This window comes from Engraulis encrasicolus, chromosome 24, assembly GCF_034702125.1.
Source record: "Engraulis encrasicolus isolate BLACKSEA-1 chromosome 24, IST_EnEncr_1.0, whole genome shotgun sequence".
Classification (NCBI taxonomy): Eukaryota; Metazoa; Chordata; class Actinopteri; order Clupeiformes; family Engraulidae; genus Engraulis; species Engraulis encrasicolus.
The window spans coordinates 20,415,818-20,435,394 of record NC_085880.1 but is presented as its reverse complement, the minus strand read 5'-3'; the positions used below and the strand labels follow the sequence as shown (position 1 = coordinate 20,435,394).

Below are 19,577 nucleotides of genomic sequence, written 5' to 3'. Positions count from 1 at the left end.
CGACAACGGTGTGGTCCCATCTACAGCCTTGTGCCGTCTGATATGAGCGAGGCCAGACTTAATGTTTTCACATCAAGTCTGACTCGCCTGGCTATGTATGCCGCTCTTTGCAACACATTGTTTTATACTTGTGTGTTATGTGTATTTTGCCGTTCTTGAGTTCTTCATTTCCTTCGGGATCAAGAACGTACAGTAACTCTACCGCAATACTACTTTACTAAAACACATGTGTTGCATTCTGCATCAGGTCCCGGCGGGCACAATAAGGAGCCCATACATCTGAAAGCCTTATCGTGAACAAGCTCTGTTCTCAATGCTGTTGCTTGCACATAAGATTAGGAAACCAAAGCTGACAGATGAAGGCTATTGCCCCAAAGTGACCTTGTAGTTTGGCCTTCACAAAACTCTCAGCACAACCACAGTCAGGGCCGTAACAAGACATTTTCAAATATCGAGGTCAAATACTGTATTGCATACTGTACATTTAGAATGCTTCAAACTCTTCAATCAAACTCTTACGTTAGTTTTCATCTTGAGGCTGAATGGAGGTGGCATATACAGACTGAATTCATCATTGTTGATCATAGATTGATTTTCATCATCAATAAATTTGACATTTCTGGAAAAAAATACTGAGGACATGACCTCTGTGTCCTCAATGGTAGTTACGGCCACAGTAACAACCACATTTTAATCTGGGTCAGGCCAAACATTTTTATTAGTGTGTACTGTAGTATACAGTATGTCTTGAGGCAACGAACAGGGAATGTGACCCACATACTGTATGAGAGAGCAAGATTAGAAGTCTGTGATTACATTCAATTCAATGCAAGTCTTTATGAAGACGAAGAAGAAGAATTTTGGGCTTTAAATCAGACGAGAGTGCACTGATGAGCACGAGTTGAGTTCATATGACTGTGGTCTCTACTCTACCATGAGGCTGGTCATCATGGCATCATATGCCCAGCCTGTTTCCACCAGTCTGAAAGACTACATGACTAATTCCCAGTCACATGCCCAAGGCCCCATGGCCCCACTCAGCACAAGGCCCTATTTGATCGCCGATCCCTATACCTCGCTCACAAACGAGCTAATGGATCACAAAATAGGTTATAAATCCATAGGCTACAGTATATCAGATTAATTTTCTCCTCAACAACAGCGCACTGAGACAGGTTTTTTTTTTTAATTTAGAGACCTTCAGCTAACCCCCAGAGTCACGTCCAGTTAGGCCTTACTGCAAGGGGCTGGACTGCGGGAGAAATAGGACCCGGGCACATTTGACTTAAAAGGGGACCCTCGTGTTTAGGGGCGCAGAACTGGCTCGCCGGTGGACCACGCACCTTCAAGGTGGTTTCTGAAAATAGGGTACCTTTTTTTACATTTCTGAAAATAGGGGCCCACAACGGTGTGGGACCCACCGGGAAATGCCCGCTATGCCAGCTGGCTAGTCCAGTCCTGGGCCTTACTGCGAGGGCCAAACCAGCCGCCTGTTTGTTTTCCCCTCTGGTGCTAACAGGGCTGTTGACAGCTTTGGCCGGGCCTAGGACAAAGTCATCTCAAAGGGCCCCCCATCCCAATAGACTCAGTGTAATGAGGACCCAAATCTGGGCCTCCTCTCTCCCTGGGCCCAGGACAACTGTCCCCTTTGTCCCCCCTGTCAGCACCCCTGGGTGCTAATGCCGTTGGGCTCCCTTTCCACTCGCGTCACATGCCTGGTGTGTTGCATGGTGGAGATACTTGAGAAGTCACCTCCGTGCAGCTCCTGCTGCTCGTGCTGCCACCACGGGGACAGACAGGCAGGCATGAACAGTAGGCTGACAGGCACGGCGCACACGGAGCCTAGCGTAGGTACAAATGCCCTGTCATGTCCTGTGACTGGCATCCGAGTCTGGCTGTGCCCTCAGTTTCCATTTCCATGTGGGGTTTGGCAAGCGCCCTCACTTCACTTCACTTCCATTCCCTTCCCTGCCCTTCCACGCCTTAGTTTCCGCCGAAAATACTGAACAACAAGTTGTCTGTTCCCGCTGGCTGAGACAGGCTACTCCTCAGCGCGGAGTCATGGATGGTATTAATTAAAAAGGGTCATAAATATTGCCTAAAAACAAAGCGGAGGGCGGCCTTGAGGGGGCTGGGATCATTATATCTAAAAACAGCCACTGTCAGGTCTGTGCCAACACTTTAGAGCAGCATTAAGAGAGTGCAATTCAACTAACAGGGTTAGGGGGGGAGGGAGTGCAGGCTATTGTCCATACTGCAGTAAGCTCAGTTGACACTCTTCCAAATCTACACACCATTAAGTCCAAACAAAAGCGTTTCGCCCCAGAGATAGTCCAGAGGAAGGTCTTGGTGCTCTTGAATGGCATGAGGGGCCTAAAGAGTAGGCCTACCGTACCTTTTGACAGCCAGGACCAGGACAGTGACAGACAGAGCGTATTCACAGATCTCACCCCTTTTTTTCCTGTGGTTGGGGTTATTTTGAGGTTGGAGAAGGGCTTAATTGTACCCGGGAGAAAGATCTCCTCTGGGAGCCATAAGGCTTCCGTTCAACATGGTTGAGTGCTCCAGTGTCAGTCTCTTGCAGTCAGCGTTGCCGCGATGTGAGCGCGTTCTAGCCTAGCGAGCTAAACCCCTACAATTCAATTTGCGGCCTCTAGGGGCGTCTAGATTTCTAGGCTAAGCGTGTTCCGAAGGCAGCGGCCAACATTCTCAGCCCATCTCAAGTTGATTTTCTTCCCCTTGCCTGTCAAAACATAGGGTTCTTCCCGTTATCCTCATTACCATCCCGTAACACCCGCTTGTGCTTGTGGCCTTGTGATGATGTTGCAAGACATCACTGACGACAGAAGTTCAATTCAATATCTCGCAAAAGCGCTTTTGTTGTTTTTGCCACGAAGGCAGAGTGTCAGCAAAGCATGAGGCCACAAGCACAGGTCGAGGACAGGAGTTTGGATAATGGAATGTACCCATACAGTCAGAGTGAGGTGAGGCAGGTGCCACTAGCCTGATTATCATCGACTTTCAAATTTCTTCGAGACTTGGTCTGACCAAGAGCATAACAATTAATATTTCCCAAACGGCATGGTTGACCCGCCTCTCTTGATTTGCTAATGGTTGTTTGCTTCCCGACAAAGTGGGAGGAGTTCCCAATTTTTTGGGAGCTCAGGAAGTACTTGCGTTGCTCTTGACCTGACTAGTAGCAACGCTGAAGGTGTTGCGTCACTAGGAGGGCACGGCTTGGCTAGGTGCCACAGGCCGCAAGCAGAACTTTTTCTGGCCCAGCTTAGACAAACTCTGAAATACCAGTGAGTGCGCTCTGCTCTGCTCTGCTCTGCTGTGCCCAGTATCATAGCTGGATTGGCCATAAGGCATACAGGGCATTTGCCCGGTGGACTGCTGATGATTTTGGACTGTTCCTCCCCTCAATGTAGTGGTATCAGTCATGCTGCTAGAGCTCAGAGTCAGATTTAAATATAAATGTTGCCTGTTGTGCTCAAAATAGCTCGTAATAGATGACTACAAACATAGTCACAGGATTACGGTAAATGTCTCTCTCAATGTCTGGCGGAACGGTCTTGGCTGAAAATGCCCAGCCTGATTTTTTGTCCCAATCCAGCCCTGTCCAGTACCACAGTAAACAATGCAGTGTTAGTTCAACACTTAGAGAGTACTCTAGGACCAAATACACTCAAGAAGGTGTTACACCGACTCTCTAAGAGTTGAATTGACATTGCATTTTTTGTTGTGTAGTGATGATTTTGTAAGCCTTGTCAGCAGCTGGCAGCGGTGTCTCCCCACAGCAGGCCAGCACTCTGCTGCAATAGGATTAACTCAGGAGTCTTTGCCAAGAGAAGCCGAGGCTGAAAAACCAGCACAGGTGGCAGACACAATTGACATTTCCAGCTAGTGCTATTTAGTTGTGGTGGCGGTGGTGGTCTCTTTGAAGCAGCGATGTGTTTACATCGTCGCTTCTGTGATCTTCTAGATGCTCGCTGAATGACAGGCTCAGATCAGGTTTACGAGTGCAATCCATTTGTGAGAAACATAGCCTATACAGGTATGTGGAGTTAGACTCCAGTAAAGCAACACTGTTCAACTGGTGATATGCTGTCCAGGATAATCTCACCAGTACAGGTGACAGACAGAATTGACATGTTGAGCTATGGTTATTAAATGATACTGCACACTTGTCACTTTGAAGCAGTGATTTGTTACATTAGTTTTGTGAGCTGGTCAAAAAAACCACAGAGGAAACCAATCAGATTGACAGCATATCCAACTAAACAAGAAAACAAAAATCACCTCAAAAGCCCTGCTCAACTCATATGCTCTTCAGTAGAATTTTTGCACTGAACTTTCCAGTATAAATTCAACAGACAATATTATTTTGAAAAAGCAATCAAACAACCTTGAATTCGTTTTCACTACGCTTAGTCTTAATGACATTATTAAGCCATGTTAATGTCATGTAATGTAATGTCATGTAATGTAATGTTAACAACCCATTTGTCTGCAGTTTCCAAAGTCTCACATTCCTCTCCCTTGTGTTAAACGGAGCGTGTGGGTTTTAACCAATGTTTTCCCACCAATGATACCATACATTCCTCCACGTAATCGTTATATCACATTCCCCAGCTCAGCAGAAGGGAAGGGCTGGCGGTTGGGGGACACCCGGCAAAAGACAATATGGTCTTCTTAGTACGTAGCACTAGGGCTGGGCAATATGACAATATATATCGTTATCGTGATATAAAAGTGTATATCATGACCTTTCTCCTATATCGTTCATATCGTGATAGTAATTATATCAATTTTATACAATTGAATATCATTTAATTAGATTTCATGTTGTCACAATACACACTATAAGTTAATGTAACTGTAAAAATAAGAATAAAAAGATCCATTTTAAAGAAAGGTTGTTTTGCGACATGAAAAAATAAAGAGCAAATAAAGAGAATAACTGAAAATGTATGTAATTGTGCTATATTGTGATATATATCGTTATCGTGATATAAAGTAATCCATATCGTGATATTGTTTTTTTCCATATCGCCCAGCCCTACGTAGCACCCAGTCTCCAGGAAGACACAGCAATAACGGAAGATGGAAAATGATCTGGACCCAACTGGACATTACAACGTAACTTACTGTATACAACATGCAGTGGTGAAGTATATGTAGAACGCGGGTATATGGAGTATACCCACTTCTAAATTTCAAGGATTTCAGTATACCCACTTAAAATTGATTGATCCATTGTTTTGAATAGCACAAATATATACAGTATACCCACTTCAAAAAATGCTCAAATACACAGTATACCCACCATAAAAAAGTAGACTACACCACTGACAACATGACCCATGCAACAAAGCAACAGAGATAAAAGTGCCATCATGGGTATCATGCACTGGTGGCAATTTTATCTTTGTTGCACTTTAAAGGTATACTCTGTTAGATTTTTAGGTGTTTATTTCCAGAATTCATGCTACCCAATCACTAATGTTACCTTTTTCATGAATACTTACCACCATCATCAAATTCTATGTATTCATTATGACTGGAAAAATTGCATTTTTCATACGTGAAAAAGGGGGATATTCTCCATGGTCCGCCATTTTGAATTTCTAGACATAGCCATTTTTAGCTGCGAGAATGACTGTACTTTGGCCATACTAGAAAATATTTGTTTATTACTTAGTGAACTTTCATGAAAAGATCAAATTTGGCAATAGGCAACCCAGTTTCAATGAGCACCATAGTTGCAGTACCTTTTTTGGCCATTTCCTGCACAGAATACGTACCTTTAAATTGGACTGGGGATAGGGGTATAAAGCACTAGTGACACACACTTTTACCTTTGTTGCACTTTAAATGTGTATCTTGTACTCAGTGTTGCGCTCCACACACAATTTTGGTGCCTTTTTTTAACAATGACAATAAATCTCTTGAATCATATGGTGGGTGCTACCGATTGGGCTGCTACAGTATGTATCAACTTAGAGCCATGATGTTTTTAAGAAATATGTTTAGGGGCTTACACTGTATGCCTTTATTTGATGGGACAGTGTGAGATGGTGACACCAAGCCAGTGGGAGAGAGAGGTGGGGGAGGATCAGTAAATGACTTCGAGCCGGAAGCGAACCCGGGTCCCTGGTGTAATAGTCGATGCCCCAACTGTTTGAGCCACAGCCCGGGCCAAGATATGATATGGTTGACACATCCTCCAATATTCCATTCATGTAGCGGGGCTGAGAGAGTTGAACAACAAACTGCCCTTACTTAGCCTTCAGATTTGGCCAAAGAAGTGATAAGATTTCTGTTCTAAGCAGGCAGGACCAGGGTATAGAATGGCAAATTTAAAACACACTGTTGTTTTAAAAACATGTATTTGAAGAATAGGATGCACTTGTTTCAGCTATTTTTATGAATAGGAATGTTAATGTTATCGGCTACAATTGAAAAGGCTGTTAAGGTGCATACTAGCTTGCATGTAAACTCTTGATAAACTTCCCATCATAACCACATTAGTGCAGGCTACTTAAAAAAGTCAAGAATGTAAACCTTATGTAATATTCCGTCTGTCATCTATCTTTTTGCTGAAGCACAAACCTTGACCTCTCCGGATATTCTCTGATATCTCTTCCGAAGGCCCTTAGACTACATCTGTAGGTCTCCAAACCCATCCATAGCCAAAATATGATTGAGTGAGTCATCATATAATACCTATCTCTTCTTACCATAGTAGTGAAATGGGATATCAGATAAATGTGGAGAGACAGCAGTTAAATCAATGGAGACTATAAGCTTAAACTGCCATTGATGCATTTATTCATTGCAATGATGTCGGGTGAGTACAAGGCTGTAATTGGGATAAAACCTGGGCTGGGCATTTTCGGCGGCGTGCAGTCCACCAAGCATTGAGACAATGAAATATATGGCAGCATTTACAGTAAGTCATCTAATATGAGCTATTTTGACCGCAACACCCATGTTGATTTTTTTTAATCTGACTGTCTTGGACAGGCATCTGAAGTGGCATGAGGACTGATACCAGTGAGGGGAGGCCCAGGCCCAAACCAGGCCAATAATCTAAATCATCAACAGTCCACCGGGCAAATGCCCAGCATGCCCCCAATGGCCAATCCAGTCATGGGTGAGTAGCCTACATTTGTACATTCTGACTGGTAAGGAAACAAAGAAAGTTGGCGTCTACGCCTTAACTTAGAATCACTTGTTGCTTGGTGTGACTGCTCACCAAAATAGTGATACTAGGACAGTCAAAAAGATTAGGCGCACACAAGGCTTGCAGGTTCAAAAAGTGTATTGTGGCCGACGAATTAACAAAAGAAGTCAAGAGCTACAAACGTTTCGGACCTAGTCCATTATCAATGTCTCCAGTAGCCAGTTGCTACTGGAGACATTGATAATGGACTAGGTCCGAAACGTTTGTAGCTCCAGATATTTTCCGTTGACTTCTTTTGTTAATTTGTCGGCCACAATACACTTTTTGAACCTGCAAGCCTTGTGCGCCTCATCTTTTTTGCTGTCCTACATTCTGACTGGGCCAGGTTTCTGTGAGGTGATGATGATCTCCACAGTGTCCATGCCATTACGGCCTGGGATTGAAGGCCGCCAGTGGTATATTATAACTTCGGTGCCCAGCCTTCTTTTCTCTACATTATGACTCTGCAATAGACTCTGAATTTAATCTTGTGTAATAGGCTACTCACACACATCCTCCTGCAACCTACTACTGAACAATTTGTAATGGACTTCAAATTGTTCTGGTATATTGTACATCCAATGACACACCTCAGAATCAGTAATTTAGTGGCATGTTCATCATAGACAGAACTTAAGATCCAAACAAATTCCCTCCTCCCTCCCTCTCTCCACAAATACATGCTGGTTGCTCATTGGCCAAGATCGAGTTGTAAGCACTGGTATGCACACCATGTTTGTTTCCAGTTTACCAAGCCAATGTGGTGTAACAAGAGCAGAACTTTTTTTGCTGCACAAGCTGAATGGGCAGATTGAATATTGTGACAAAGTACTCGTGGAACGTGAGAACACTAGTATTGGCGTAACATTGGCTCAACTGGTCACTCAATCCTCTGGTAAGGGCCATAGTGTTCAGAGTACAGGATAAAGTAGCATGAATAAACATTCAGCCATAGTGGGATGGGAAAGGTATTGCAACTATGCTGCTCATTGAAACTGTGCTGCCTATTAGGCCTACCTGATTTGATCTTTTGCTGAATATTTACTAAGTAAACTAATGTTTACTAGTGTGGCCAAAGTACAGTCATTTTTGCAGCTATGGGTTCTGGTACCAGGCATCCTCTCAGGTGTTTGCGGAATGAGGTCTTCAAGCAGCAATCACACGTATTAAGCACAGCCCGTGCATATTAAGGTATGATATTTCAATCTAGCCTATTCTGCAGGCTTGAGAAACAAATAATTAAAAAAAAAACATATGTTTGTTGAATAAGAAGAATTCAGCATCTTTGGTGCGCACAATCCAAATATAGTGCATCTTGAAAGCCAACATTCAGTCGATTACACACACATGATGAATTAATTATACTCTCTGCGTTGCGTTTCCTTCCACCACCCTGTATGTCTTGCTATAAGAATGCTCCGTTGCTTTATATTCGCAGCCTTTTGTATGAAGTGTCTATTCGCAGGTGCCTCGCCTAGCCTACTGTAGGGTGCACTGAAACTCCCCGTGGGAAGCCCGCATGCGATGCCATGTGAGCGTACACCTGACATTAGACAACATGCTGCGCAATGCGATGTTTCGTGTGGGGGAAATTATTGTCTGAATTTGACACTGTATTTGATTCAGTTAATCCTGTAACAGTGTGCGTTAATTGGCAACATGGTTTTATTAGGGTACATTGCCGCAGGATTGACGATTTGGTTCATAAACACATTGGAGCACTGCATGACATTCGCGGTCCAATGAAGGTAGATAGTAATAAGGTTGTAATGTTGGCCGCGAACGTCCCCAAACGCGCAGCAGGTTTTTACATAAGAGGATAAAGAAGCAATGCGCAAGTGAAGAATTAGAGAAATAGGCTACTCACCCGCTCAGAACAGCTGGTTTGTCGCTTCGCATGTCCCCATGCGTGTGCTAGTAGTGTGGTTTAACAAAGTTTATAGGCTGTTTGTGGATTCGCTTCGGCGCTGAAGGAGAGAAAACTCGAGCCTCGCTTCGCGGCACATCGGAAGGCCGTGCTTTTTACGCACTAGAAACTTGACAGGTCGAAATGATACACTGATAAGATTTTTAATCTGTTAACATTTATTTTCGAAGGGGCTCCGTCTGACTTACACGGTAGTGTCCATTCAGTAGGCCCATGCAAATTGAAGCACGGCACATTTTGCAATGCACGTCGCTGTACTATGTTGGTCTCTTAAAGGGACAATTTAGGCTTTGGCATAACATACAGTCAACGTGACGGCACATTTTGTTTACACTTCGTGCATTGGTGGTCACCCCAAAAGCTACTTCAGACAACTCAGACCACACATTGCTTTCAGTTTATAAATAGTGTGATCCTCAACTGGCGGTGATACTTAGAGAACAGGTGTGTGACTCCTGGTTCAGTGATTCTTCTTATTGTCCAATCAAAGAGGGGGCACAAATATAGCACAGGAAGTGAAGGTGTCAAGTGGTCTTGAAATTTCTTCCTCCAGTTTCTCCAGACTACACCTCTACATTCATTGCACTTGTTCAGTGCCTGAGACTGAACTTTTTTTCAAATGTAAAAATCATTGAACCGCAGCCGGAAGAGGATATAGTAAAATGACATGGCCTGGCTGCACTCTTGACAATACATTAGAACTGGTACTTTAGCAGTGTACACAAACACTGGTAGTGACTGGAGAGTTCACAGCTGGGATACCCAGTAGGCCTGCTCTTGTCTGTGACTCAATATCAAGATATTTTTTTTAGCTGAAACCCAGATCCGGATTTTATTAACAGCCATGTACTGTACATATTGGATAACTCTATGGTGTAATTTGGGTCATGCACGGGAGAAAAATCTTGTATTTTTCCACTATTTCTTTTGAATTCTCAATTGTGTCATTGACATTACAAAGGATCTTTACAAATTCCACATAGCCCACACTTAAAATCTGGTACAAAATGTGCAGCTGGATCGTCTCCTAAGCCCACGTGGGTGTTCTCTCACATCAAGCGTTCACAAGATGGGTGTGATTCCCACCATGCTTTATCTGGCCTCGTGATAGTACACGGAGACTGCACTGCCGCACTTACTATAGCTGTTCAGAGACATATAGGCCTACCCAATAACTTCTCAAAGCAAAATACAAGCCCCCCAAGCAATAGTTCAATATATATAGGCTATATTAAATATAATAACTTAATAATAAGAGTAAATGAAGAGTTACATGCAATGCTTTTTCTGCAAGACATATGCCTTGGCCTCTCCAAGTAATATTTCAATTTATGTTTATTAAATGTAAGAATATAAAACGACTAAATGTTAAGTTACATGCATTGCTTTTTCTGCAGGCTCTAAGACACCTGCCTTGGCCTCCTTCTCCTGCATAGTTGGCGTTTCTTAGCGGGCAAATGGCATCAGACCCCGGCTGCCGCCCGCTGCGAGTGGCGTAATGACGCAGCATGGCCGCTAAGCTGCCCCATATAGGCTAAACTCATTCACTTCGCTTGAATAATTAGCATGTAACCTTTTCAGAGGATTAAGGGAAAGAAAGAGAGAGGAAAAAAGAGAGAGATTCTGGGTCCAGTTGCCCAGGAATGTAAGGTCTTGCCCTGGTTACCCAGAAGCAGCGGTCCTTGCCCAGACTGTAGATTTCCAAGCTCTGTTCTCAGACAATAGAGATCCATTGTGCACTGGATAACGACAGATCAATATTTGATTGGGCCTTCCTTCCTACGTCAGAGATGCTTTAGTTTACGATGTCGAAGTTGCAAAATCTAAATGAAAAAAAGGTGGGAAAGCTTTGTGTATTCCTTCAGATTCCCTGCACACTCAAGAAGTACCCCATGTAGCAAGAAAACTAGGGGCCTCTACCTGGATTTGGAGGGAAACACTTATTGAAATGATTAGATAACACATGCAGACACACACACACACACACACACACACACACACACACACACACACACACACACACACACACACACACACACACACACACACACACACACACACACACACACACACACACACACACGTATACAGACATACACAAATACATCGATAACAGCAACATTTATCCATAACATCCACTGGTCCCACTGCAAGGGTGAGAATCAGGATGTGTGGCCTTCAATTACAATACATTACATTACATTACACTTAGCTGACACTTTTATCCAAAGATACTTGCAGATAATACAGAGCATTGGTTACAGTGCCTGGAACCTGCAACCTTTAGATTCCAAGACCAACTGCCTAACTATTAGGCCACGGCTGCCCCAAATTACTCAGAAAGGCCTGTTGCAGCACTGCAGCTGCACGTCTTGAATGCCTCAACTGTGTCTATGGTGATATCAGCACTGCCTGGCATGCCTCGTTTATTCCGATACATTACCTTACCAAAAGTATTCGCTAACATATGAACATAACTGCCATCTCATTTCTAACCCAATGCGTTCTATATGATCTTAGTCAACCTTTTGCGGCTAGTACAGCTATTGCAGCTATTACAACTAATCCGGGAAGGCTGTCCACAAGGTTGAGTAGAGTGTTTATAGGAATTTTTGGGGAATTTCTCACAATATTGGGAGCATGGACAGGATACCAAAAACATTTAGGACAATTCCATGCTCCCAGTGGGAACAGTTTGGAGCATGCCTCTTCTTCTTCCAACATGACTGTTCACCAGACGGTACACAAAGCAAGGTCCATAAAGACATGGATGACAGAGTATGGTATGGGTGAACTTGACTGGCCAGCACAGAGTCCTAACCTGAACCCAATAGAACACCTTTGGGATTAATAAGAGCGAAGATAGAGAGCCAGGCCTTATCGACCAACATCAGTGTGTGACCTCACACTTTTTGGAAGAATGGTCAAAAATTCCTACAAACACACTCCTCAACCTTGTGGACCAGAGTTGTATAAAGTAGAAGCAGACGTACTCTTACAGATGTAACAACACAGTGGTATGATAGTACATGGTTTCAACTTTGTAATATCATAGTACGAGTGTTGTAATTACTGTAATCTGTAAGAGTACTTCTACTTCTACTTTATACAACTCTGCTGTGGACAGCCCTGCCACATGAGTTGAAGCTGTAATAGCTGCAAAAGGTGGACCGATATTACATTACATTACATTACATTGCATTTGGCAGACGTTTTATAACCAAAGCGACTTTCAAAAAAGGATATAATCAAGCCAACATCACAAGCAAATACAAAGTGCACAGGAGATATACAGAACAACAAGTGCAGTTGCAAAGAGGGGTTAGGTTTACGAGTACACACACACACACACAAACACACACACACAAACTAAACTACAACGATCCCACCCCTCATCCCCATTCTTTGTATGACCAGTGCATGTAAAGAAATTGACAATAAACTTGACTTGACTTGACTAAACTAAACTAAACATCATGTCAGGAGTCTGCCCTGGGGCAAGGCCAGCTCAAGCATTAGTCTAGTAGATACTCTCGAAAGAGGAAGGTCTTTAGTTGTTTCTTGAAGGCTGCAAGAGATGTGCTTAGTCTTGCTGCCTCTGGGAGACCGTTCCACCACTTGGCTACCACAACGGAGAACAATCTTGACTGGGAGTACCTAGAGCGACTGGATGGCAGAGCCAGACGGCTTGTGCTGGATGAGCACAGTTCTCTTCCAGTAACATAAGGCGTTAGTAGGTCCTTCAGATGAGCTGGGGCCGTTCCTGTGATGGTTTTGTAGGCAAGGGTCAATGCCTTGTGCTTGATCCGGGCTGCGATCGGTAACCAGCGCAACTCAATAAATAGAGGAGTAACATGGGTCCTTTTGGGTTGATTGAATATCAACCGTGCCGCCGCATTCTGGATCATCTGCAGAGGTTTTAGCGCACAAGCAGGTAGACCTGTCATGAGTGAGTTCGATATGCGATATCATATTGAATCCTATGGGTTAGGAATGGTATGACAGTTAAATTCATACGAGTCGAGGCAGGTTAGTTAATACTTTTGGTAATATAGTGTATATGGTTGTGTATACATCAACTCACATTATCAGGTTACTGTATAGAAGGCCTACTGGTAGACAACAGCTAGGTTATTATGGTTGATTTTATCTTTATTGTATTGAGCATTCAAGACATACTGACTTCAAAAGGTTTTTTATACAATGCAATGTATTTTCTTGATAACATTTGTTTTAAATATTATAGGCTATCTTTAATTATTGGACCTATTTATTTCAATGTTGCATAATGTGCACTGCTCCGCCAGTGGATCACCATCTCTGAAAAGAGTTAAAGCCTACGACCGTAGTAGGCCTACTATACTACTATTGCTAAATACTTTGAGTAAAATTGGGAATAGCCTATTCTAGGACAGGATGTAAGGTTTGGGGCTGTCAATGCAGTGTAAAGCATATTAGTTTAGTAATGTTACCAGAACTTTGAAGTAATTACTTTGAAGTGATTTAGCCCTAAGGCAGGGGTTCCCAAACTTTTATCCCCTGCGCACCCCTTTGTACATTTCAATGTGGTTCGCGCACCCCCTGAGCGAATATTTTGGTGTGCTGATGGCCGCGCAAGTATGGATTCAATGCTCATTCACTGCATATTAAGCACAGTCGTTTTTGGGGAATCCTCCTTTCCAATAGTCTTGGAAATAAACTACACTTCAGATGGAGCCTTCCAGCATATAATGCACCATACTATTAAAAACTACTTAATGTTCATTAATGCTAGATAAAAACTCACATATCCACCATTGCTCTATTCAGCTCGCGCACCCCCTTATGGCAGGCCGCGCACCCTCAGGGGTGCACACACCCCAGTTTGGGAATCCCTGCCCTAGGGGAATGAAACGGCTAATTGATATACTGAACTAGTCGTTCAAGTTATTTCAGTCTCTGAATATTTTTTGATGTGGAATAACAATACAGTGAGTGACAAAAACAGGCTTCCTGCTTCAGAGGTGGAAATATTAGAAACTATGTTACGCCATCTGTTGGCTCTTTTAAAACATTGCCGCTGCGCATAATTTTTTTTGCACGTCTTCAACTGTAATTACGGTAAAAGCATTGGCAGTTTGGCACATGCGTAGTTGTTCCAATATGTCTGCGCCCTGAAGAAATGCATGAAAACACCGATGTCCTGTCAATTTAGCTCCTGATAAATGCACCCTTGTCAACGATCAACTCTCTGAATGGATTATTTTCCGGCAGGATTTAGAGTATAGGGAGACGTTTTTATTTGTGTCTGATAAATAGAAACAGCCTGTTTATGAGTGTGTCAGTCATGACACCTTACAGGACATTATTCAGTTGTGTAACTTCTGTTCCTAAATGCTTGTTGGCTAAGGTTTGTGGGCCCTGTCGAGTACACTGTCCACAAAGACTACACTACAGAAATGTAAGCCTATTCTCAAAACACAGCAATGTTAGACATGAAACCTATTCTCTCCCAAAATGTGGCCACACGACATTACTCCGTGGGCTTCATGGGTCGCAGTCATTATTTCTGTCAAAGATTCTGTCGGTGGAGGAAATCTTCTCAAAGCCGCTGATGCAGGAGTACTTGAGGAAAGTCGAAGACGAGTACGACACCTGTTTGAAAAGTTTAAATGCAACGGATGGTGATAGCGGCGACGAGGAGGAACTGAGTCGGAAGAGGACGCGAGTATCTATCTTATCCTCTCTGGTGCAGCAAATCAGAGATCTGAAGTTAAAGCAGAAAGAGTTTGAAGAAACTGAGGCATTGCTGAAAGGTAAACAAATGGGATTTATACTGTACACACTCGATAGTCGTTCAACAAGTCACCGTTGATCAAGATTTGTTCTGGTGTTGTGGAATAAAGTGTTGTGTATCTGCCACTAGATAATGACCCTGAGTTGCGAGAGCTGGCAGAAATGGAAAGAGAGTCTTTTCAGACTGCTATTGAGGACATGCGCCAAACGGTGAGAAGGTCTATGACACTACACTTTATCATAGTATCATATCACTATTAGCCCCCTATGAGTCTATTGCAATTGAGTCATGATCATGGCAGTCATTTCCATACATATATTCCTCTGTGTCCGCAGGTCATGTCTCTCCTTATTCCTGCTGAGGAATCCGACATGAGTGATCTGGTCCTGGAGGTGACAGCTGGAGTCGGAGGACAGGAGGCGATGCTCTTCACAGCGGAGGTGTTCGACATGTACCAGGGCTATGCTGCTTTCCAAGGCTGGGGGTTTGACATACTGGACTATTCTACCAGTGAAATAGGTGGGTATCAGGTGCACTTTCTTTTCCAATAATTGGTGCTACTGGGATATTTGCAGAATTGTGTAGTTATTTTGTATTAATGTGATCGTATCCAATTGCCTATGAAAGAAGAGGGACTGATGTACTCCCTTTGGGTCTCGAGACAGCCCTTAGATTGTACCCCACTCTCAAACACAAGCCCCTGGCCTCTATTGTTGAAGTATGCCTGCATCAACATTAGGAATGGAAAAAATGTATCGATTTGTATCGATCCTTCAGCTGGCGACTCAATAAATTGATTTGTCCACATTTTCATTTGTGGTGTTTTCTCACAGGTGGGCTGAGACATGGCAGTGCCAGCATTAGCGGGCCCCTGAGCTACAAGAAGATGAAGTTTGAAGCGGGAGTCCACCGCGTGCAGAGGGTCCCCAAGACGGAGAATAAGGGCCGAGTGCACACCAGCACCATGACGGTGGCCGTGCTGCCTCAGCCCACAGAGGTAGAGTATAACACTGAGAGCGTCATGCAGTAACAGCACTCTTGATATATCGGTCAATGATGTTTTTGTCGTAACAGACATCAGGGTGGTGCAACCAGAGATAATAACTTGCCACTAGTGTATGAATTACATGATTTATTTTGTTTTTAATGGATTATCTAGGAAACATATTCATTGCTTGTACATGAATTACCGATTAATAATTAATGTATGGGCATTAGCTGCGGTTGTACCACCTGACGTCTGCTACTTAAAAAACTTAATTGAGGGCATCATGCAGTAGCACTCCGATAAGTAGGGGGGTCATTTCACGAGGAAGTGTCTGATTTCATGTGAAATGACCCAGGGGTGACAATAGAAAGGGGGCATTCTGGACTTTCTCCTAATAGCTTTGGAGGATCTAAAGTGATGTAAGCCACATGCACACAAGCCTGCTGTTAGATGCTACGTTGGTCGGTCTGAAATAACTTGGCATTTTAGATTGCACCTGACTTGAGATCTGTTCACCTTGTAAATGTACCTCCTCAAAGCGAAGAATTATGGCCTAAAATAGCATGTATACAATTCCAGCATCAACCATAGGATGATGGTTCTGTTGCTGTGAATTGAGTGAATTACAGATGGTACTGTGCAGAATACAGGACAATACAGGAAGAGCAGAATGTGAAATATCTTTGGCCCTCTGTGTCACTGTGTAACTGGGTGTAGAGTCTGAAGGTATTTTATGGTCTGCTAGAGTGTGTTAATACTGGTACAGCGACCAAACCCTCACCTAGGGGTATTGCTGTTGTCAGGCTGGCTAGGCTGACAGCAGGGCAACTTTAATGTTTCTCCACAGAGGCAGGGCGTCAGGCCACAAGTACAAGTCGAGGACGGGAGTTAGGCTGATGGACTGTACCCTCTAAGTTACTTTTTTACGTTGTTTTTCAGATTACACTCACTATTCAGCCAAAGGATCTCAAGATTGAGACCAAGAGGGCGAGTGGGGCCGGTGGACAGCATGTGAACACAACAGACAGTGCTGTGCGAATCGTACATATCCCCACAGGTGAGGAGAGCAAGAAAATAAAATAAAACATGGGGCCTTTATCAATATTTGCAATCAAGTTAGTACTTCAACGACGTACATCGAGGGGGTGGACAGGTATGTAACTTATTAAAGGAAACAAGGTCTGTTGACTTTCACAAGTGGACCTGTTAGACATCTTAAAAATGTGCTGTCACTCCCTTAGACTTGCCTGGGAGATGCATGTGTGTGTGGTTATACCTTTCATGCTGACTGCTGTTTTGTATTTACTATTAACACCGAGAGTGACGTTCATGCGTTCTTCAACGATGCATGCATTTTACAAGTACATGGCAAATGTTATGATGCCTGAAATACACATTGGGGATGTAAAAACGGGTGTGTGACTAACAAAATGTCTTGTAGTTGGTCTTCGTGGCTGGCCTTTTTAGAAGGCGTTTTCCAGTCAAAATGGGTTACACACAATCAAGGCTCTTATAGAAGCTCATTAAAGAAGCTCAAATAACAGTGACACATACAAAGTGACAGACCGACCGAAACAAGGAAGCATCTATTCGCTCCTGTACAAGCAAGTCTTAGATGTCCGTTTTAGGTCAGCGTTGTTTACAGGTCCATTTCAATTTCCAGGAGTGGTAGCCGAATGCCAACAGGAACGGTCCCAGTTAAAGAATAAGGAGACTGCCATGAAGGTGCTCAGAGCCAAGCTGTACAGCATGAAACTGGAGGAGGAGACAAGTCGCAGATACCAGACGCGCAAATTACAGGTACACTTCACCAGCATTTCAAGCCCCTAATGACGCATCCAGGCTGACTGAGAACCGTGGCTGTGCCCATTCCTGCACCATAACACAAAACGACTGGCGTGTTTACACAAACCAAAAAAATACTTGTTTTTTCTCTGTAAACCGTGATGACAATGTGGACGTCAGCAGGTTCATCTGGGTAACACAGTCACATGCTGAAAAATTTCAGAGCCCGGTATGAACGTGGGTGGTTGCAGGCGCTGGCACCGGCTCCGTTCTGGTCGGCCTGAAAACAGTATAATTGGTATATCATATTGGAATTGGGCCTAGTACACTTGATGAACCCAGCTAGGGGCAGAAAATGTTTTTTGCCTGGCAATTTAGTCTAGTCCTGCGCCAACGGAGGTGAACCAAAAGGACGCAAAAGCCATCCTTCAAAAGCTCTGTCTGTGTGTAAGAAGATGTTTTTTTCTGGTTGAATATGAGATAGAGTCCTTCAGGAGGACTTAGCATGGTGACTGCACAGGATATTATGTGCAGTTAAACATGTCTTTGGTTTGAATGATAGTATCAGAGTGTTGTAAATGCATGATACTCCCAGTGCTATACTGTACCTCTGTGGGCTGAGGAAGCACGGCCACCGTCCTGGTGCTGGTGTGCACTCTGCCCTTATTCTCCGTCTTGGGGACTCTCTGCACGCGGTGGACTCCCGCTTCAAACTTCATCTTCTTGCAGCTCCGGGGGCCGCTAAGGCTGGCACTGCCATGTCTCAGCCCACCTGTGAGAAAACACACAATAGCTGACATGGTGACTACTAGAGGCGTAAATCACACATTTGTTCACCGGGTTCACCGGTTTCATGTCCTAGTGTGGGTTGCCAGGTTTGGAATGTACCTGTATGAAAGCTCTGACTTATGTTTTCTCAAGTAATGATGCTTTCTATGGGTTCCATATGCTTGTGTGCTGCTGTGTAATGGTTAGCCTACATCCTCTGTGTTACCCTCCATTGGTTTGTGCAACTGCTAAGGAACACTGTGTATTCTTTTTGTTTCCAGATTGGTACCAAAGGAAGGTCGGAAAAAATCAGAACCTACAATTTTTCCCAAGATCGCATCACAGACCATCGTATCGGGAAAACGGTGCACGACGTCCGAGGATTTCTGTTGGGAGAGGACCTGTTGGATGATATGAGTCTGTCTTTGCAGCAGTTTTCCGAGCAAGAAACCCTCCTGGAAGTCATAGGGGACAATGGCAGCTAGCAGCTGATCACAAAGACATTATGTATATAACAAATGTATATAACGCTGACAGCTTTGGCAGAGCCCAGGACAAAGTCATCTGAAAGGGCCCCCCATCCCAATAGATACAATGCAATGAGGACCCAATTATGCCCCTTCTCCCCCCGGGCCTGAGACAACTGTCCCCTTTGTCCCCCCCTCCCAGTCGGCACCCCTGATAACGGCATAGAACTACAGGGCAGGCTGCTATGGACTATCCATTACACCAGTCCTTTCTGCCAGTGCTGAACAGCAATTTTATTTGAAATGTCTTCCTTTGACATCAAATACGACAAGCAAGCGTCCCCGAATTAATTATTCTGTTCAGTTCTTGTGTCTGTATAATAAATAAGAATGACATTTTTTTAAGGCCAAATCCTTGTTTTCAAATGCCTCAGTCACTGTGCAGGAATCTTGAGGCCAAGTGAGTGTTTTTCAGAACACCATCATTAACTATAGATCTCCCGCTCTGTGTGTGTGCATGCGTGCGTGCGTGAGTGAGTGAGTGAGTGCGTGAGTGCATTCGTGCGTGTCCCATGGTATAATGCCCATCTAAACAATCATTATTATTCTTGGCTGCCACTTAGGAGATTTACATTGTA

The 19,577-nt window shown here is 43.7% G+C and overlaps 2 protein-coding genes across 2 annotated transcripts in view; one reads left to right on the top strand and one right to left on the bottom strand.

The window, feature by feature from the left end:
* slc29a1a (solute carrier family 29 member 1a) overlaps positions 1–9,547 on the bottom strand; it is a 43,295-nt gene extending 33,748 nt beyond the window's left edge. The window contains exon 1 of the mRNA XM_063191546.1: positions 9,096–9,547. The gene's annotated coding sequence lies outside the window, so the exon portion shown is untranslated. The remainder of the gene's footprint in view (positions 1–9,095) is intronic.
* A 4,727-nt stretch (positions 9,548–14,274) lies between these two features.
* On the top strand, positions 14,275–19,339 carry mtrf1l (mitochondrial translational release factor 1-like). Its single transcript, XM_063192215.1, has 7 exons — positions 14,275–14,950; positions 15,061–15,140; positions 15,267–15,450; positions 15,765–15,928; positions 16,859–16,976; positions 17,583–17,719; positions 18,754–19,339. The coding sequence occupies exons 1-7, from the start codon at positions 14,467–14,469 to the stop codon at positions 18,955–18,957; spliced, it is 1,371 nt and encodes a 456-aa protein (XP_063048285.1). The 5' UTR covers positions 14,275–14,466; the 3' UTR covers positions 18,958–19,339.
* The last annotated feature ends 238 nt before the right edge of the window (positions 19,340–19,577 follow it).